Source organism: Uloborus diversus, chromosome 6 (assembly GCF_026930045.1).
Source record: "Uloborus diversus isolate 005 chromosome 6, Udiv.v.3.1, whole genome shotgun sequence".
Taxonomy (NCBI): Eukaryota; Metazoa; Arthropoda; class Arachnida; order Araneae; family Uloboridae; genus Uloborus; species Uloborus diversus.
Window position 1 is genome coordinate 93,356,684 of NC_072736.1, and position 22,247 is coordinate 93,378,930.

At 36.9% G+C, this 22,247-nt stretch overlaps 1 protein-coding gene across 1 annotated transcript in view; it reads left to right on the forward strand.

The window, feature by feature from the left end:
* LOC129224869 (potassium voltage-gated channel subfamily H member 7-like) overlaps window positions 1-22,247 on the forward strand; it is a 93,034-nt gene that overhangs the window by 62,808 nt on the left and 7,979 nt on the right. Inside the window, exons 6-12 of the mRNA XM_054859415.1 lie at window positions 2,984-3,177; window positions 7,034-7,109; window positions 8,834-9,085; window positions 12,305-12,526; window positions 14,557-14,734; window positions 15,828-16,049; window positions 21,130-21,417. Of these exons, the coding sequence (XP_054715390.1) occupies window positions 2,984-3,177; window positions 7,034-7,109; window positions 8,834-9,085; window positions 12,305-12,526; window positions 14,557-14,734; window positions 15,828-16,049; window positions 21,130-21,417 (1,432 nt within the window). The remainder of the gene's footprint in view (window positions 1-2,983; window positions 3,178-7,033; window positions 7,110-8,833; window positions 9,086-12,304; window positions 12,527-14,556; window positions 14,735-15,827; window positions 16,050-21,129; window positions 21,418-22,247) is intronic.

Here is a 22,247-nt window from a genome sequence, read left to right on the forward strand (position 1 = left end):
CATATAGTATTGATTTATGTATATTTGAGGAGTGACTTGTAAAATAGTCGATTAAGACTCTTATATTTTTTCTCAAAAGAATTTCCCGCTACTAATTCTTAAAAAGTCCATGTAACTTTATTCATTCCAAATGTGGGTAAAAACATGGCATATTGACTTATGTGTCTAGGCAATCTAAGACGTACGTTCGAAGTTCAAAAATTTTATTAAATAACTGATACACTATCTTCTAAAAATTTAAATACTTCCATTTTAACTTTATTGGCTACAAATTTGAAGTTTTATGTTGCATTATATATAGCATTGACAAATTTTATGGTCGCAATTTAACTTGACTCAATTTCATCTTTCGTTGCTTTCCTATGATTGCAGTTGCACGTATTCGAATGATGGGGAAGAATAAGTTTTTATAAAAGTATTCTACCCGAACAGTAATAACAATAATGGAAACTAAAGTGTTCTTTAGTTTTCTGAAATATTCGAGACTAAATGTTATTCTTTCTTTTGAGATTACGTAAGAAGTTGCGTTATTGTACCTATATTTTCCAGAGAAGTAGTTTTAAATTACTTTGGAGTGCTTCCATTGAAGTGGAACTTTTGTTTAAGATCAGAGTTATATCTTTATTATGAAATCCTATACATATAATAAGGCTCTGGAATAATTTGATTGCAATAAAGTATGAAATTTAATATTTCTTAAAAATTTAAACTTTAGAGGTAAAGAATATTCTCTATTTTGCAGTTACATTAAGTCTCTGGTTCAAAACTTAATGCCTCCTTAACTGACTGTTATAATTAACATCTAAAGAAAGAAAAGTATGAAAATGCATGCTCGATGAAATTGGAAACTGTGTATACTACAGTTAGGGCAAATCTGAGCAGGAAGAGTCATAATTAGGATCGTAATGCTGTGATGTTGCCAAATAAGGTTTGCTCCAACTATAGGGTCGGCTGAAAAAAAAAATTTTTCCTAATTTCAATGATGGGTAGTGCGGAAAAAGTGCCACTGGTAAAGCAAAGTGCACATACAAAATTTTGATTTTTTTAGAGAATCTCTTGATTTACCGTAATTGCGTTGAAGTTTCGATACAATTATGCTTTTTGATACTTTCAGAAAAAACAGTTAAAAAAAAACGAGTCAATCGACAATCAAGAACACGTATCTTCGCAGCAAAAAGCAAATACCAATGGCTGTTTTTTTTTTTGCCAAAAATTTGAAAATTTAAACTGAGTTGTTTTTGTTTTATTTATCTTTTGTGCTTTCTTCATCGTTACTTTTGTTATTTATTGCTGATAAGTTCTGTTGTGCAAAAGTACAAACATTTTTACTCCATGTATATATTTTCACTGATTGAAAAATGTATTATGCATCAATACAGCTAACTTTTTGAGGAAGGACAAATGTACCTTATTTGTCTCTCGTTTTATCTTTTTTGCGGTTTATCCGCGATTTTTATTATCCGCGGCGTTTGTGCCACCCAATTCCGCGCATAATTGGGAGTTGACTGTAATTAGCTGTTTTATATCATCTGCAAAAAAAAAAAAAAAACTTCGTCGAGAAATCGGCGATTTAATAAAAACTCCGCTTTCTTTGAGCTCATCTTTAAGCGCTAAATCATTGCGATAGATAAATATGGACTTGATCAGCTGTTTGTTTTTTACTTCCTTTTACAAAAAAGGAAGCATTAGTTTCGCGAAAAAAATTTCATTCAAAAATCGACCTTAATTTCCATTTTGCTCACCCCCAAATAAATGTTTTTTTTTTTTTGAGCAATCACGATTGCTTATTGTTCTCACTTGACTGTTTTGATGTCCTATCATTTTATTTTCCCACCGCCACCCTCCGCACCATCACCGTCGACCGGGTCCTCACGATGCTGCTCCTCTAGCGAAAGCCGTCTCCAGGTTGCATCCATGTCCTACACACACATGCATACTTACACACGCACGCACGCACATACATACACAAACACATACACACAACTACCCACACATTCATGCCTGCACACAGACACAAACATATATGCCTACACACAAATACACATACCCCCCCCCCCCCACACACACATTCATACACACAACTACCCACACACTTATGTCAGCACACAGACACAAACACACACGCCTACATACACATACCCCTACACACAAACGCACATACCCCCCCCCACACACACACAAACACACACGCCTACATACACACAATCGTGATTGCGAAAATCATAATTTGAATTCAAGATGTCAAAATTCATTTTTTTTTTTTTTTTTTTTTTTTGACTCGACCACACGTGGATAAGTGCCTAAGAACGTATAGACACGCGAAATATCCATTTTGACGATTCCCGAGTTTGTTACAACGAGTTTTCTCGCGAAGTCTGTATGTAAGTATGTATGTATGTGCGAATGTGCGTATGTGCGTATGTATGTCGCGTAACTCAAGAATGGTATGTCCTAGAAAGTTGAAATTTGGTACGTAGACTCCTAGTGGAGTCTAGTTGTGCACCTCCCCTTTTGGTTGCATTTTGGTGTTTCTAAGGGGGTTTTTTGCCCTTTTTTGGGGGGAAATCATTGTTAATTTCGATGTAAACTCAAGTGGTGTTACAATTTGGCGGACACATGGCGATATATCGCCAGTCGTTTTGTCGCCAACTCGGCGACAAATTTGGCGATGTTTTTTTTTTAATCTGGTTTCAATTTGGCCACTGTTGGTAATATTTAGAGAGTAAACTATTGAATCACATTAAAATTTCCAATAATGGGAAAATGACATTAAATTGGCAGTAAAAGAAAGTCATGTGACGTACATTTCAGCTCGTTTTCCCTTAATTCTGTAATACCACATTGAATAAGAATAAACTTGTGTAGAATACGATTTCAAAAGTTTTTATTTTTAGACCACCTTAATGTGCGGGGAGGATGGCTGTATGCGTGTCTACGTACACAACGCTTTTTCATTGTAACACGATCTTACTTTTGTTTTTAGGCAAAGACGACATCTTTGGGGAGAACCCTTGTATTCATACGAGCGTGGGCAAGTCTAATTCCAACGTTCGAGCTCTTACATACTGCGACCTGCACAAGATCCTTCGCGAAGATTTGCTTGACGTTCTCGACATGTATCCCGAGTTTCGGGAAAATTTTTCTACCAACCTCGAAATCACATTTGTGCTTAGAGATGTAAGTGTTGAATTCGATTACTTTCACCAATTATTATTTTTAGAATTTTATTCGAGTGGTTATCAAAGTATAATGGAAACACCTGTGAATATTCGAAACATTTTTGAATACACTTCGTAAGCATTAAAATAGTAGCCCCTCGTTATATCGCGCTCGTCGGGAGACAATAAAAAAGCGCGATATATCTGAAAGCGCGATATAACCGAGGTTATTTAAAACAGCGATCCTTTTAACTGTCAAACTACTGATATGTGCATCTAAAATTAATCTAGCATATTCCTACCTTGAGCTGAATTTCTGAGCATTAACAATAAAAGAAAACTTTACCAAATGCTTAGAAAACAAAGTGAAAATATCTAAAATATTTCAATTGTTTTTTGGTAAATAAGAATTCACACAATTATTTCTTAAAATGTAGCTAGCTCAAAATGGAATACAATTCTGTTTCATTATTGGCTGAAAAGGAAAGAAAGAAACATTCCTGGGAAATATAATTATTTTACTATTTACGTGCTCCCCTTAAAGCTAAGTTTTATTTTCTTTATTTTTTCGGGAGACAGATGAAAAGCGCAATGCATTCGAATGCGCGATATAATGAGGGGTATCAGTAGCTACAAGTTTTTACACAAATAGAAACGTATGTAGGAGAAAGTGGGGTAAAACCGGGATCCTAAGGTTTGCAGGCTTCCAGAAATCACAGTTTTTAGCATAAAGGAACAAAAGTATGCACTACTTATCTATTAATGCAACCACAGTTTCAAAACCGTAAGTGTTTTTATTAATTTTTTTGTAAAAAAAGTCATTTTACCCGGTTTTGCCCCACTAGTGGGATAAAACCGGGTAGACATGTTATTGCTATGAAAAAATAAAAATTTTTAAAGTTTTCTCAAAATTCAAGTTTTATTTAGTGACATATGTTAACTATTGTCATAACATAATAGCATAAGTATAAAAGGACACATATTGATGAGTTCTCAATAAATTTAACTGTCTTTACCTTTAAATTTTTACTGTAATATAAGGCCTATTGACACCAGTTGCAAGTAAAACAGTTATCTTCCTCTTCGGCCCCAGAGCAGCTTTCATGGGCCCAATGACGACATTGGATGCATTGGATCCATTTTTTTGTCTATTCCTTTTTGGCATCTTTATAATGTTGCCTTTTCTTTGATTCGTTTATCTTTCCTTCAGGGTTTTTTTTTTCCTTCCTTCCATCTAGGGTTTCCAATCCCTAGATGGAAGTTAGGAAAATCGATACGAATCCCGCATGATATTTAGCGGGATTAATCCCGTGGGATTTTCAATCCTGCAATTTTTTTCCACGTAAACGTTTTCCAACTTTCGCCGCTCACAAAATAACTATTTTCACAAGCATAATCTGAAGTTTGAAGAACTTTCCTCTTATATCTGGAAGAAGAGCAAGAAAAACTTTGTCTCATATGATGAACGGTGGATTTACCATTTAAGAACACGATAAAAATTGAGTTTATTTTCTGAGATTGAATTGGTATTCTCATTCGAGGATTTAGTTTTCATACATTCAGCAGTAGAGAAAATGTGTATAATTTAAAAACATTTTGGAAAACCATCACTAAAATTTAAAATTCCAGAAAATTACGCTTTAGAAAAAATAGAGAGATGGCAAAACCCGCTGGAGTAACTTCAATGCAATGTTGGAGAACTTCTGTAAGCTTAAGGAATGCACTCAAAACCTTTAAGAGCGCAATATTTTTCTACAAAGAAGAAAGCAATGTAAAACCTGCCACTATTTATATATTCGGCACGACTCCAAAAGAGGCGAGAGAAACTTGATGAAACATAGGATGACTCGCATGACAGTGCAGTAAGTTAAGCTGCTCAAGTTTTTGAATGACTCTTTAAAGTGAAAGGTAAAATTAGTGAAATTATCCAAAAACTTTTACTGAGCCTACGACGTGGTGAAACCAAATAGCACTCACGTGTTGCAGTAATAAATCAAATTCACTGATTCATTGACTAACGTTTATGAAACAACAATGGTATTCTTAATGCAAGTTAAACTGGATACAGCAAAATATACATAGCCATCGTATTTATCCGAGCTTTGCAGTTCTTGTGGAAAAAAACCAAGCATAAGAGTAGAAAATCTAATTCAGAAGATGAAGATAATGGGGATATTTTGCAAAAGTGGAGCCACAGCACGTGTTTTCGTCAAGCGCATTATATTTTGAGAAAAAATATTTTCTCATCCTGTACTAGCGTTGCTTTCTTACGATGCATTGGACCTTTTTAGGGCATACTTTTGCGTACTGAACAATAATTACTAATTGGAATTTGACTTTGTAGTGCTCTTCAATTGGTGTACGGAATTCAAAAAAACTACTAATTCAAGTAACAAAAGCATTCCTTCCTAAAAAGCACAAATTTTTCTATTTTTAGAAGAATAAAGTTAATCCCGCTTGATCCCGGGATCCTGTGGGACTAGCTCCTTACAATACTGAAATCCCGCGGGACTGAAATCGGGGCGGGATTGAAAACCCTACTTCTATCTTTGATCTTCTTTCCACCATTTTTCTTTTTCTTTCTTTTCTAATGTTGCCTGAGGATGAAGCTTGTACGGGGAGCCCGGCAAAATGAGTTTTTCCTTTTCTCTTGTCCTCCTTTGGCTGCGGGTAATACCTGGTTTGGCCCCGCACGTACAGATTTCATTTTTAAAAAAAGCTGTCATATGGCTAGACAAAATGCTGCAGACAATTACTTAGAATGATAATGAAGGTAATTAAATGTTGTGCAAAGAGAGCTACATACCTTTACTGTTACAGGAACAGAAACATAGTGTAATCGGTCTAGTTTTGTTCAAAATTTTTAAGTCAAAACCTTTCAAACAGAATTTTCTTCACAAGAACAAAAGAAGCGAGTCTATATCATTCTAATTTAATGGCCGCTGCTTCTTCATCAAGGTGGAAGGTAGTTCCTCTCTTGTTCACACGATTGCAGCGCTTACAGAGGCTAGAAGGTGCTACCGGGTTTGCTCCCGACTTCCCGGTTTTACCCCCACTTTCCCCTACTCTGCTGACAACTTTATTGAAGGTCTATGAGTCTTAACGTTGTTTTTTCAAAAGCTCAAAATGTCGGACTTTTCGGATTTTCAAAGAGGCCGAATTGTAGAGTCCCTCTATCTAAAGCAAGTATGACCGAAACGACTAAACTTTTTTTCGTTTCTAGAAGTACAGTGTCTAAAGTTACGACAGAACACAGAGTGACAAGACGAGCTCTGTAAAAAAATACTTGACGGGAAGAGAGCGATAATGACAACAAAACGAGCAGCTGAAGCAAAAGTATCCAAAAGGCTCAATCAGCGTCTGGATTCTTCTGTGTCAATGGTTACAGTTAGAAGACATCTTCATAAACAGAACATTTACGGCAGAGCAGCAATTCCCAAGCCATATGTCACCCGTATTAGTGCCATTCTTCGTGTGTGGTGTCACACTCACAAACCCTGGTCGATTGATAAGAAAAAGAAAGAAATATGGTCTCACAAATCATACCTTAAACTTTTAGCTACAACAGGACGGGTGTACGTTTGGAGGACACCTGCACAGCACAAGCGTATGATTTCCTTCCAGTTAGTTAGCATATTGAGCTCGGGGACGAAAATGGCAACTTTACCCTAATCCATTACTTTCGAAACCTCTTGTATTTGATTTTTTTAGGGAAAAGACATTTCACTAGTCTCCAACAGATAACCAGTGCCAAAAATAATTGATATCTATAATTCTGGACTTCTATTATTGCTATAATTAAACTTGTGTATTATTTACATGAATGGTCTTTTGAGAAAAATAATTCAGTCACTTCTATTTCTATTTTTACGCAGGGCGATCAAGCAGGAGTCGACCCAGAACTATTTAGAAACAAATTGACGTATAGACCAGCAAGTGTATCCGAAGATGGTGAGCATTTTTACATGTTTTTCAATTTCTTTCGTTGCTTATACCTAATTTACTACAGTAAAACCTCTCCTAACGGACACCCTCAAATGCGGACACCCCTCTTATGCGGACAATTTTTAATTTCCCGATTCCAAGGCAAATAACGTTATTAAACCCCTGTCCTGCGGACACCCCTCTATTGTGGAAACAAAAATTTGTCCCGGTAGTGTCCGCATTAGAGGAGTTTTACAGTACTTATAATATTTTACTGCTTAACCTAATTAGATCAATCCCGAAATTTTCCCCATTTTTGTTGTTTCACAACACAATTATTAAGATCTTAAGCAGTGAAAATTTAAAGTACACCTTCAACCGTTAATGTTAATGGCAGTTAAATGCAGCTGGTAGCCAGAGCTGCGCGGTCGGAGGTGGCTTGACTGAGAGGTAAAACTGTTGGAATCTGGAGTTGGAGGCTTTAAAATTTCAGGAGTCGGGGTTGTAAAGTCAGAGACGGACTTAAATTTCAATAAATTTCTATGAATTAGTTAAAGTATCGCTAATAAACAAACATTCCATTTTTGATGATCTCAAGAGATTACGCTAGTTCGGTCATTTTTAAATCTTTCTTCCTTGAGCGTAGTCAGTTAGGCATCAACTAATATAATCAACTGCATTTTTAGTGGAGTGATTAGTTGGCTCAAGACTCCAGCAAATTTTGTTCGGTTTCATTCAATCTGATTAAAAGTTCAATTGGAAACGACAGCTAAAGTTAGTTCCTATTAAACTTAGTTAATCGGCCAAAAAAAAAAAGAAATAAATAATATAGTTCAATCTTATTTAGTTTAGGAGTCGTCCACAAATTATGTCACACTTTGAGGAGAGTGGGAGGCTCGTGAAATTGGGAGTTTGTAACAAAGGGGAAAGAAAGAGAGAGAAAGAGGGGGTAAAAAGAAGTTTGATATCACAAGTTTGTGTTTACTGTGAATATGTCTATAATCCATAACAATTTCTTTCTTAGGACACGGTGTAAATAAGTAGTTATATGCCACAAAAATTTATCCATGATGTTCGGAAAGATTTTTAAGTCCCAACATCTTGTAACTTCCGAAATGTATTTCAAACTATCACGTGAGAATGTAAAGTAAGAATTATTTTGTTTCTGTTCTTTGATTTTTAATGTCTTCTTTTCGTTAGTTTGGGATGTAAACTATGAAAGCTGGAGTCAAATCATTAAACCGGCATCCAAACCAATTGCCTACACTTAAATCCAGTCAAAACCATTGCCAACAATTAAATCCATGCAGATGACAAATTATTACGATTTATCTTCCCTATTAATGCATTGATTAAGTTATTTTTATTCGAGATTGCTTTGGTGCGATTGGCGCCAAAATTGAATCAGCACGTGTTACCGTGTAGGTTCACATTTAATCTAAATTTCATCTTAATCGTAGCATTACTTCTTGAGATATAGCACTCGTAATAAACAAGAAAGATATGTAAGCGTTGTAGACATACTGTTTCTGTGTTTCTACATTGTCGGATACAACATCCATCCTTGAGTGTAATGCAATTCAATTCCAGGCAACATGGCTAGCAGTTTCTCTTTTACTGGACCCAGTGTGTCATTTCGTGTTTGTGTTCATTGGAAAGACCTCAGGTTTCTTTCCTGTTTTCTTCCTTCGAAATAATTTCTTCTCGTCCAGGATAAGATTTTACATTGCTGTACAATGATGTACTTGCAGAGGATCCGCGAATTTATGCATACCAGTACCCACGGCCTAGGAGAAAACGCACCAACCGGCGATCAGTAATGTTGAGCGAAGGAGGCATCCCTGGCTTCAGTGACTACGAAGACGAGGATGACCACCGGCAATTCAGCGGTAACGGCACCATCGAGTTCACGCCGGACAAGGCAGGGCTGGACATCACACCCGCTAACCTCGACTTTGTCGGCAGAGAGGCCAAGAAGAGTGGTGTCCGGCACTCCATATCCGGTACGTCTCAGTTCGACTGCATTCAGGAAACCATTCGAGAGTGTAATAATGAAAAAAAAATCCATATAAGTAGCAATAGAAAAAGCATAGTACATTGTTAAAAAATTTCCTTCAACTTTACGGTAACAAGTACTTTTTTTAACATGGAATCCCATTTTACTGTAAAATGTTAGGGTAAGAAAAGCAAGAACGCTACGGCTAGCTGTGTTAAATAAAAAGGAGGGATATGCGAACAGCGGGATTCTAACTTGCATCCCTTTGTTCCGTGACAGCTATCTAAACCACTACCCTGAATGAGCTCGCGGATAGATTGGAAAAGGCGAAAGAAGTGTGTCGCTCTGTATATCACGTGGTCCACATGGTGCTGCAATCGTTTGCTTTTTCAGTACAATTAACTATAAAATTTTCTCTGTACTCAATTTACCTTGTTAAAAAATGTTCCTTAATTTTTAACAGCGTAGAGCATGTTTTTGTATGCATAAATGATTTGTCCTCCACTCCCCGTTATCGAATTATGATGTCTTAAAGCCTGGCGAAGTTTTTAGAAAAGTCGCCAAATTTAACGAGTTTCGGTGGCTAATGGATGCCATCTTTCACACGCTTTGCAGATAAACTTCCTTCCACGTACAGGCAGTGAAGTCGCGTGGTATTGCTCATTTCTCGCCAATTCTTGAAGCTTGGCGAATTTAATTCAAAATCGGAACACTTAAAGAACTCATATATCGATAACGGGGAGAAGAGGGGAAATAATTTACGCGTCAATAAAGTGTCTCAATATGATCTTTCGATTACAACTTATTTAATTTAATTCATTATTACACAATTCGTATGGTTTTCTGGTAAGGAATCGTCTACAAATGATGTCACGCTTTAAGAGGGGGAAAGGGTTAGTGAAATTGTGTCGGGGGGAGGGGGAAAGAGGTTATATGAAATTTGACATCCCTAATTTGGGTTGAAATTTTAAAAAAAAAACTTTTTTTTTTGATGATGATATGCTTATGTAATATAGCGTGACATGTGACGAGGGGAGGGGTTGAGGTGAACAGGGACAGTTTTTGACGAAGGGGAGAGGTGTCTATAAAGGTGAAAAAAGGCGTGACATCATTTTTGGAAAGCCCCTAATTCGAAATTTGGAGATACATAATTGCTTGTCCCTTCGCTTTCCTGCTTTGCTAGCTGCTATAAAAAATTGCAAACACCATAAACGTGCACGTGAAATTTTCTGAGTTAACTGAGTTAACTAAAAGTAAATAGCATGATTGCTCCCAGGAATACATGTAGGGGCTGTTATGATCAATCACTCCTCCTTCTTCAGCTGAAAATTCTTATTCTGCTAGTGCTTAGGCAGTTTTATGACACAATTGTTATTGTTTTTTAATATATACGATACCTAATGAAGCAATATGAATAGACTGTGACAAATTCTTGCAAGATTCGGTGATACATCAACATTGCACATATCTTCGCTAAAGAGACAAATGGGCGTATCTCACTTTTAAGCATTTTGCAGAAAACCGATTTAAAGATTTCCTGTATCGCTTGAGAACCACTACCAGTGTGAGGGGCTGTGAAGTTTTTACTATTTATTGTAGAGATACGCCCATTGGTCATATTATAAAATCGACTTTAGATATTTCTGTAGTGGTTATAACTCGTTTTTCGATTTTTTTGAGATACGCCCATTCGTTTTTTAGCGACGATATATTGTGATGCTGCCAGTTGTAAGAGAAGATACCGTTTTATTTGGAAACCTTGGTATGGGAAAAAACTGGGCAAATACAAAGATCTTGGACTGATATACATACAGTATTGTATAACGGCATGCCAGTGTGCTACTTTAAAGCGGTAGAGAAGCAGTGCTTTTTTTGTGATACCTAGGGGGAATAAAATACACACCGCAGTGCGCTCGGAGTGATAAGGATTTGTAGTCACTTTATTTATACTCTGTCGCTTCTGACCATCCGTAGAGTACGCATTTTCGTAAACTTAGTTCTTGTCTTCCATGAAAACTGCCCTTAACTGAACAAAAGGTTGCCGCGGTTTTTATTATTAAATTTGACAACACCGCGGTAGACACTGTTCCCGTGATCAAGAGAGCCTTTGGAAATGATTGTTTCATGGAAAAGCCACCGTCGCCGAAAAGGATTTAAAAGGCTGTGAAGAGTTCAGCAATGAATCCCGCAGTAGAAACTAATTAACAACCACCACAGAAAATATGCCTCGGGTTACTGCATTGTACTCAAGCTGTCTGCGAAGGTTCATCAAATTACACGGATATTACACACTCCAAAAAGTACTGTCAAGAAAATGTGATGAACAATCTGCTGGTTCGAAACGCTGATAATTAGCACCTTTGCCCAATTCCAAAATGTAGTTCAGATGTGATTCGCCTCAACTTCTTGTTCCCCTACTTGAAAATCAAAATGAAAGGACATTATTTTGAGACTTTTAACAAAATCAAAGAAGAAACGATATTCTGGAAAAGTCAATCGTGACGCCTTCAATGCCCGAAAACTTCTCTGGAAGTTATACATCGACGTGGGAGGAGCATATATTGAAACCTTTTAAAGCGTCGTCAAGATCGGATCACTAAATGTCAATTAACTTCAAACTGACTCAATGGCATTACTTTCCAACAATGTTTTAATCATAATCTTCAGAGTTAGTCCATTTCTGTGCTGAAGGCCTTAATATAAATCTTATCTGTACTCTACAAGTGTAGCCAAAACTTTCTCCTAGTGGAGTTGATTCTAACAAGTACTGATTCTAGTCTTGGTGGGAGGAGTGATTGGTCATAACAGACCTTAAATGTATATATTGCCATACTAGAATTGGTAGTATGACACACAAACAAGGTTTGGGGGGATGGCGGCCTCAACTGCTTTACTTGCTTCCCTGCTGTGCTCAGTTGAAAAATATACCAGCAAATATAATATATCAACAAGGTTTAATTTTTACTCCTGTCAAGGACTGTTTCTAGAAACCTGTTCAATTATAATTCAACTAAATAACTTCCGAAGTAAAGGAGTGTTTGTGGCAGCAAAATATTATGGGATTACTCGACATATTTTGCTGCATCTTTAAAAGAAAATGGTGACTTCTGAGCAGATATTTTTTGCTCGAATAACTCTATGTGTTTACTTGATATGAATAAACACTATAAGCCTCATTCCGTTACTAGTTACTCTGGGGAGAAAAGTACATTATTCTATTTTCTAGATGCTATCGAGAGCGTCACGAACTTGACGAATGCGATGTTCGGTGGCAGCAGTTCGTCAAAGATTCGCTCCAGGTGTCACAGTCCTCCGCTCAATCCCAAAGGGTCTAGCGCTCAAGATTTGAGGGTCGAGATATGGACTCGGCCTGCCACCTTAACACGTTCGTCCACCTCCCTCAAGCACTTTAAAGAGAGAGCACCACTCTTGGCATCCTCAGATCAAGGTACGATGTTTAATTCTCTAAATAGGTCGTTACAATTTGATCACTTGCTAATGCTAAAAATTTACTTTTCTTTTTTGGAATCTAGAAAAACGTAAAGCACGAAGTTTTCACCACAATCACAAGTACAGAGTTTCTATACGTGAAAAAACTTCCGTACTGTTTGACCGCGGATTGTATGAAAAGGCAAACATCCGGTTTACTGGCGGAAATGGACACATCTATAAGTTTTCAGGAACGCCAGCTTTTGCAGATGTATCCTCTGCAAAAATTCAGCAGAAAATTTTGCTGTATGTCTCTAAATTAAGCAAAGTTTCATGTGAATGAGCGGAACACGTGCATCAAATTTTTACTTTTCCCCTTCATTCAGATAGACTCGTCTTAACTGGACGTTTGCCAATTCCATACAATCCGCGTTTAAACTGTATACTGTGTGATCACGGTTGTCATGGAAATGGTGAGCTTCCAGTTAAGACGATTCTACCTGAATGGGGGGGGGAAGGAAAAGAATTGATGTGCGCGTGTTATTCATTTCAATGTACCAATACTTAATTCAGCAGTAACACACATCTGCAAAGCAAACTGCCATCCTTCAAAGTAATAGATGCATCCATTTCCACCTCTAAGCCGGATGTTCGCCTTTCCATTTAATCAGTGGTCAGAGTATGATGTCAGTACAATGCTAAAATATAGAAAAAAGGAGTTATCGGCATAAACAAGACAAAAATCCTCAAAACATTTTATCAAATAAGGTAGCCGACAAGTTAATGGACATACCCCAATGAATGAACGACTCTTTAGTTTGTTTAAAAAAAACTGAGGATTCAAAAGTTTCTTAAGATGAATTGCCAGCAGTACCTTCCTTCTATACCAGTGGTTCTCAATATTTTCACTACTGAGGAAAACAATATTTTCACAACAATTATATAAAGTGAAATGAGACAAATAAAAATGCTTTCTTTAATCAAGTTAAATACAATAATAAAAATAATGTAGATTATTTTTCACTAGCTGTTCACGAACCACAGAAAAATTGCTCGCGTTCCACTTGTGGTCTGTGGACCATAGATTGAGAAGCACTGTTCTATACAATCTCAAAAAAGAAAACGACTGAAAATTTTTATGTCTGGTTGAACCAGCTCATTTTCTGTATTGTCGCACCACTATTTAAACAAATTCACTAAAAAACCTGAAGAAGAGCTGTAAAATTTAATAATAAAAATCCAGATTTTTGTTTTTCTTTTTAATAATTACACAGATCAGTGAAAATGTTTTTAATGTCATGCTACAGATTTTTACGATGTTATGAATTTCTGAAAAAGAAGTTGTGCTTGAATGTTCCGTTACTGCTCAGGATTCTAAACTCGTTGGCGAATAGCCATGGGGGGGGGGGCGTCAGTGGCTACTCTGCCCATCTCACTTTTTATGACTGAGGGCTCTGGGGTGCCAAGGCAGATGTCTCAGTTAGATAGTCATCCAACGTGGAACCCCTCATGTTTAAATTTCAAGCACACTTGTTACTCATTTCATCAATCCACTGAAGGGATGAAAAGCCGAGTCGAACGTGTCAAACCCGGGAACAGTGGTGGATTTACAGACTGGGTCTCCATTCGAGATACATTTTTGGGGCTCTCTTTCTTTGTCACAAAACTAACAGGCCCGGATCTATAAGTTTTGGGCTTCCCTGCAACAAATCTGCAGGGCCTTTCCACGGAGGCTAGCAGTGTATATTTGCAATGGTATGTCTTAGTGCATATAAGTCTTTTTGAATCCATTTCTTGGGCTGTTGAGCCCCTTAAGGACGTATGTCCCCCAGCACTGCAGGTACGCAGATCTAGGCCTGACAATGAAACACTTATCATGTGCATCTTGGTTACCTCTAGCGTGGAAAGACAAAGAGCTACCATAAAGTCACTGGGCTTCACGCATAACTATCACTTAGAGAAAATATGTTTTTATTTGTCTCTAATATGTACTTATTACATGTCCTTATCTGCTTGTTTAATGTAACCACAAAACTATTTTATCCTTAGCTTCGGGGAGCGCTTCCCTAGTGTCTCGCAAGATGGCAGTTCTGGTGAGTCCTCTCCAGGTGCCGTGTGGTCTGCTTGGCGACGAAGAGCAAGGCGAAGAAGGTGCCGACGGCGACGTCGAGGATGGGGAAGACGTCGAAAAAGGAGACGGCACTGCGTCGGGTCGATCCAGGTCCAGGTTAGATAATTCCTGCTTCAATTTGATTCTGCACATGAAAAATAAAATAATAAAATATGGGAAAATGGCTGTTTTAGCATTTGCTGCATGCCAAACATGAGTCGCTAAAAGTTACGATTTACGTTAACCTATTTAGTATCGACCAAGGCTGAACATTTTCTTAACTGAAACATGACCATATTCGCCACTGGCGTTGGGTAATACTTAAGATATTTAGTTGTGGACAGACATTGATTAGGTTTCATTGCATGCTTAAGAGAAAGGTTTAGATATCTGTGCCTAGCATTGATTAACGAACAAAGCAATATCAAGTACTGTATTTTTTGCGAACAGAATGAAAACTTGCAAAGTAAATCTTCCTTGTAAAAGGTAGCCTTGTAAATCAAAGAGAAATGTACTGTAATATAGAATTTGACACACTAGGAACCAAATAACAGAACCTCAAAGAAAGTATTCATTCCTGAAATTAGGTTGTGTTTGCCAGGATTGCAAGAGCCAATATTTAATGACTATTCCCATATTATCGTAATTTCCCCCAGTATAATTACAAAAAAACTGATAGATTTCTTATATAATTGTATTTCTAGCCATTGAGCCGCTGGCGAAAATGAATGGAAGTTCTAACGTTCTCTAAAAATGACTTTCAAGACGTTCTTTAATGCTTTATTCAAAAAAGGTCTAAACCCTGCATATGCATCATATTCATAGCCTTTTTAAATAAACTATATTGAAACCCATGAATAAGGTTCGTCGGCATTATTCTTTTATAAACTACCCACAGGGCACAAAGTATTTTAGATTGACATGCTGCTGCAGAAGTTGTTCATGAGAATACTTATAGACGCTCAACTGATGGTTATCTATAAATTGGTATTCAAGTACTTCGCCAACAACCTCATAACACTCAATGCCATGTTTTAAATCTAAAAGTTTAACAGGCAATTTTTCTCCGTTTCTAAAATTAAAACTGTCCTTACAAGTTTTCTTTTTGAGTCAGCTGTTAATTAACTGAATAGTTAAATGTTAACTTCCTTCCGAATTGCAGATTGCTGATAAATATCTTAGATTCTACACCTTTCTGTCTTCCCGGTAGGTTATCCAAGTCCAGCCATGGTAGACACACCACGACGAGCTCTGCACCACAGACCACGTCGAGTGGTCACAAGTCCACTTCATCTTCGATGACCATTCCTCTTTCTTGTAGTTCCAGCAACGCCCAGACCCCGGGTGACGAACTCAGTCCCGACCTTCCTGTGGGTGATCAATCCACCGATGAGCTTTGCAAGTTGGAAGTTCGCATCGACGATCTGTCGAAGTTAGTGTGATTAGTGGTTTTTATAAAGTTTGTTTCCTGGTACCATTTTGTAAGAACAAAATCTGTTTATTAGTATCAACAGGTGGGAAGAGAAAATTTTGAAAAGAAATGAAAGGAATTTTTGAATTGCGTAATGCAGTGCAATTTCAAACACTTTTGCCTACTAATGTGGATCGGTAAGTGACCGAATTAGTAAAATTGCAGGATAATCGGAAACGCGTGCAATGGGTTTTCCACGCAACATTTTCCCCTCCGGCCAAAATGTGACTGCGTTTTCTGAATTCGCACAGGTTATCGAGTGCCAAGTTCTCGGGACTCTACTGTTCTTTAGTTTTTGAAAACAATAATATGTTTATTAAAAGGAAAATATAATCTATAAATGAAAACGTCTTTTCATACGTGTTTGTCTGTATGTTCCAAATACAAATCAATCGTTTGCGCCTGGTCTTCGCCAAATTTATCACGAAAAGGTACTTTGATGCCCATGAATTCAAATAGGGCAGTTTTTGAAAATTGAAAAAAAAACCAAAGCATTTTAAATTTATACTAGAGGACCCAACAGACGTTGTTCTGTTCAAACTTTGTAAATTGAAAAGTTAAAAAATTTCAATAAGTTATCAAGTGTTTAAACCGTTTTTTTTTTTTTTTTTTTTGAAAAAAAAAACAGTAAAAAGAAAATTATTTAAGCTGCTTGGTGTCCGAATGGGTATATTTATTACAACTTGATTTATCTAATGCCCACTGAGCAGTTGTTTTATTAACTATTTTTTCCCCCGTACTTGATGGTTTGTTCCTTCAGCCATACTTAAACGATAAAAAGCGTCCTCAAATATTAAGGATAAAAAACTAACTACCCATTTAGAACAAACGGTAAATCCCTCTGCAACGTCCCCCATATAAAAAAGAATAAAACAATCGAAAGGATATCTTTAAAAAAAATTATAAAGGTAAAAACAGTTCTCTGAATAAGGGGGGGGGCGAAAATCACTCATCCCTTTCCCCTCCCGTTGTAAAATAAAAACATTCTTCAACTAAAATGACTAAAAATTGATTCTGATACCAAGAAAAGACAGAAGAAAATGTACATAGAGATTATAAAAAGATTTCGTTATATACATGATGTTCCAAAAAATAAAGATCCATTTTCGTAATCTGTGTAATTAATAAAGGAAACAAATGCATGATTAGAACAAGGACAATAAATTACATTAACAGTAGCTTTAAAATGTAAACAAATGATCGTGCAACTCTATTGTCTATAGCCAAAGTCGCCAAGCCACCACGTTACTGTAATCCAGCCCATCAGATTGCGAAGCCAACTCCGACCGATTAGCAGTCCGATCTTTTGAACGAAAACTTTTAAAACTTCATATATTGCCTAATTTGTTCTTTCCAAAGATCAAGATCTTCCGGGGATATTTCTATAGTTGGGAATCTAGCGATCTTTTTTCATTAGCGTCAACTTTTGGCTCCAGCGCCTGCGTGAGAGGTATTTTTCGTTGCAAAGCTAAACAAAGAGAACGGAAGCAACTATTTACATACCGATATTATAAATTAGCAGGGTTACCAGAATAAAGTTATTATTGCCGAAAATAAGACAACCGCGCCAGATCCCCAATTATCGAAATGTCCCCGATCTTCCACTGCACTGATCTTTTGTGTATAGAACTACCCCGTTGTAATTTATCTGGACAAAAATAAAATTTGTTTCGTCTTTAAATTCCGTCATGTTTTCCTTTAATAATGTACTGATTAGTTTGATAATTCTTAAAGTATTCTTGACATCTGTATCAAAACTCAGATGGATTTGAGCCGAGAAGAAAATGTTGCTAGGTACGGTACTTTCTGATAATTTGGTTAGGAAAACCAAAAGCACCGATCCGATCACATGGTTCAACTACGACGACATAACACACGTTTTGCGTGAACCTTCCAGTACTTGACTTTAAAATATATCTCGGGACCTAAAATCGTTGCTTTCAAGAAATGTAGGCTTCACTCTATCTCTCTACGTTTTATCGACATATCACAGTAAGAAATTTCATTACAAAAAGCAGAGCTGGCTTTCTTACTGTCCTTTGGCAACGGGTTAAATATTTATTTCAATTCTCGCTCAACAATAGGTTAAAATAAATATTAATCATTTGGGAGATATAACCATCCAATGTTTAAATTAATTAATTAATAAACAAAAACGTTTCCGATTCGATCCATCGCGCTTCGAAACCATGCTTGCCACAACTTAATTACACACAAAAAATTTGATCAAAATCGGTCCAGCCGTTTAAAAGCCTTATGGTGACAAACGTCCGCACAGAAGATTTTTATATATAAAGATTAGTAGTCATATTTAGAAAATGTTATTGGTATTTAAAAAAAATACACCAGAAAAATAAAAGAAGTTTTAAACTTATTTTTTATTTTATTAATTTCTATCTTTCATTTATTGACTTTTTATTTTATTTTTTTAATTATTTTATTTATTTAATTATTTTTACTATTTTTTTTTCTGAAAATGCATAATAGCAATATTTCGGAATAGATTTTGGGCAATATAGTTTGGCTTTTTACTTTCTTTTACAAAGTAAAGGAAGTATTATATTCGCGAAAAAATTTTCACCCAAAAATCGGCCTTAATTTCCATTTTGCTCGCCCCCAAATGAATATTGATTTTTTTTTTACCCGGATATATGCTTAAGAACGTATAGACACCCGAAATATCCATTTTGACGATCCCCGAATGAATTACAAAGAGTTTTCTCGTGACGTCCGTATGTACGTATGCATGTGCGTATGTATCTCGCATAACTCAAAAAACGGTATGTCCTAGAAAGTTGAAACTTGGTACATAGACTCCTAGTGGGGTCTAGTTGTGCACCTCCCATTTGGTTGCATTCGGATGTTCCAAAGGGGGTCTTTTACACCTTTTTTGGAGGAAATCATTGTTAATTTCACTGCAAACTCAAGTAGTGTAAAAATTTAGCCAAATACTTGGCGATATATCAACAAGCTTTTGGTCGCCAAGTTTCTTTGCCAACTTGGCGACAAATTTGGCGATTTTTTTTTTTTTTTTTTAAATCTGGTTTTATTTTGACTACTGTTGGCGATATTTGGAGAGTTAACAATTGAATCCCATTAAAATTTCCAATATAGGGAAAATTAATCTGTAAGAAACGTTTTTTTTTCTTCAGTTCGCAACAAACTTGCGGTAAAAATATTTCAAGTGTTTCTTTGCTTACTCCTAAGCACTGTTATCATTACACTGGCGTAAAAGGAAGTTATGTGATGCACATTGCACACATCAGCTCGTTTAATTAAGTAATTAAAAAAGCCACTTAAAAATATACTGCTATTCGAAAATTGCAGGTACATGTATGTTAAAACTCGACTGATCACTTAAACTACACAGAAAATAAACGAATAATTCGCCTACTCGCAGCTTGTTTCTTTTTTTTTTTTTTTTTTTTGGTTCTTTTGCTGATGTAAGTGCAGTGTGCGAAAGGGGGTGGGGGGCGGAATTTTACATAGAACACAGGTGCGCCCACTTCCTTAAATACGGTGGCCCGTATTTAAGCATTCAAAGAATCTACGGAACAGCAAGATACTTTTTTATACAATTCCAGTGTACAAGTATAATTAGATGTTTAAAAACCATAATATCATAAGCGATAAACCTGCTGTTACTTTGTAACTCATCTATATTCGAAAGCATAGTTTTCTTCCAAGTCATTGAAATTCATATTAGTTGAGCAGAAGTGTGTGCATACTTAAAACTTCTCTACAGCTTTAGGGAATGTGGAGGGACTTCGAATTTCGTCATTGCTGGCTTTTATGCCCTCAGAAAATTCCGTGATCAGAAAGAGTAGCGTCTCTTAGAAGGTTTGAGTCATAAATTTCTAGCATCCCGAGCGAAACATTAAACTTACAGTGATAAATCTTTCCTTCTTTGTAGACGTAGCAGGGCTACATCATGAGTTTCAGCTTTTGTACATTTGATTAATGATAGTATCCTGGGGTGCACGTGAATATTTCCAAGCGGGAAAAAATGAGATTAAATTTACGGATTTGCCATTTTTGCGCTCTATGTGATGAGGTATTTTGCAATATCCACAGATGTAATAAAGTGAAATTCCAGTACAACGAATACCAATACAACGAAATATCCGTTTCCAAGAAATAAATCTTTAGTAGATTTAATTTTCACTGCATTGCTGTAATTCTGTTTCAACGAACAAAATTTGCGAACAAAAAAATCATTGTAATTATTACTCTCAAAAATTGTTTATTTTGCTTATTTGCAATTAATTGAGGAAGAAACTGGCTATTTGGCAAACAATATTACAAATTTTGCACACGAAAAATCATATTTAGTATTGAAATATTTTCCAGATGGATGTAATTTTTGATGTTAATTGTTAAAACTTGGTCAGTTTGAGCAGGAGAAGATCTTTAATCGTCGCCAAAAGCAAAAATAAATAATAGTAATGACGAAATTGCTTGCTAATAAAGATTTTATGCATCAATAATCATTTATATCAAAAAAGAAATCACTCAGTTTTCTAAAAAAAAAGAAAAAAATTCTCTTTTTGTCAACCGGCAACAATCTGGGCTCAGATACTTTTCCGTTAGAGGTTACGGAACTCTAGTACGTTACTTGGCATGTCTTTCCTTTTGGTGACTTGAACTAGTTTATCGCTGTTGCAAGCTAAAAATTTCGTTGTCTGCGACAGTCAAAAATTTCTAATTTCTAGGGTTGCCATATACTTGTAGATATCGCTAATCTAGTCAGCAAACCAAGTAACGTACCTTTAACGGAAAAGAACCCGGGCTAATACCAATGGCTTCTGTAACTTTTTAAACTCTGTAAATAATCTATGTTTCTTTTAAAAAATTGTTTTCGAATCCTATAAAAAAATTAGAACAGGAGCTATAAACGTTTCTCGCTATTTTTTCAAGGCTTGCCTCAGTTCGAGTCATTAATCAGCGCTTGTAATTGTTCATCAATAAGAAACGCAGTAAATGATCTTTATTTGTTGCCGTTACGACAGTTTTCTTTTTCTCATGTGACAAATCTTCGCAGGCAAGTGCAGAATCTGGAAGACAAACTGAGCACCGATCTCCAGGGCCTGATGCAGCTACTGAATCAGCTGATAGTGGTGAGGGGCCTGCCCCCCTTCGACCAGACTTCCTCCATTCCAGCCGACCTTCCAGCACCCCCCGCGCATCACGTGACAGCCTCCTTCCGCTCCAGTTCAGTGCAGCTGCCGGAGAAGCAGCCCCGGGTGCGTGTGTTCCGGAGAGCAGTAAGCCTGCAGGGCGCCCCTGCCGACGGGACATCCCTGCGACAACTCTCCGCCAGGGGGAGCAAGTGAGTCTGATTCTTATTCTTGCGAATCCAGACTGATCAGAAAACAGATGAGGTCCATGAGTCCATTTGCCTTCGATTTCTTCAACATTGCAGACCAGGTCTATCCAGTATGTCCTCATGCGACAAGGCAACGCAACAGAGCAGGTACTCCGCAGTGACCTCGCTTTCATTTCACTTGGAACATTTTGAGAAAACCTTAGTACCATTGTAGAATCTTAGAGACCTATGGTGGCCAGAAGCCAACCGAGACAAAGCTGTCTTGCCTTACCTTTCACCTCCAAAGGCCACATCATAACCAGGGCCGGAGGCACTATAACAAGGATGGGATAGCGGTTGTTTCCAGGAGGTGTTAATAAGTGCCCTACTTATGTACCCTACTGTCACCTTTGCGACGCACAGTGACATTTCTACCTGGACATGTGCTATCGAAGGAGCTTTTAGCTGATCCTTGGGCAAAGTCCACTTAACCCATAGAGTAAAGAAATTATATAGAGAGGCCCCGCTATTCTAAGAAATTGAAGCCGGAAGTTGCACCGCTGTTTCACAAGATCCTTAGCTTCTTGCTATATATCTTGAGATACATTTTGATTCAAAACATTCCATTACTGAATCTCAATTGGTTGTGAATTTAAACTTAGATATCCTTGTAAGTTTATGAAGCAAGTTTTTTGAAATTGCATTAAAACATGAATTAAAATGCAATCCAATCCGCGAGTTACTTTATTTGGTCTCTTTGCGAGATTGGTGAAAGCAATTCTCGAGAAGTGTCATGTTATCATAAACCCGCTCATCATTGCACCGCTGTATCCCATAATTCCGGCTTCTATTTC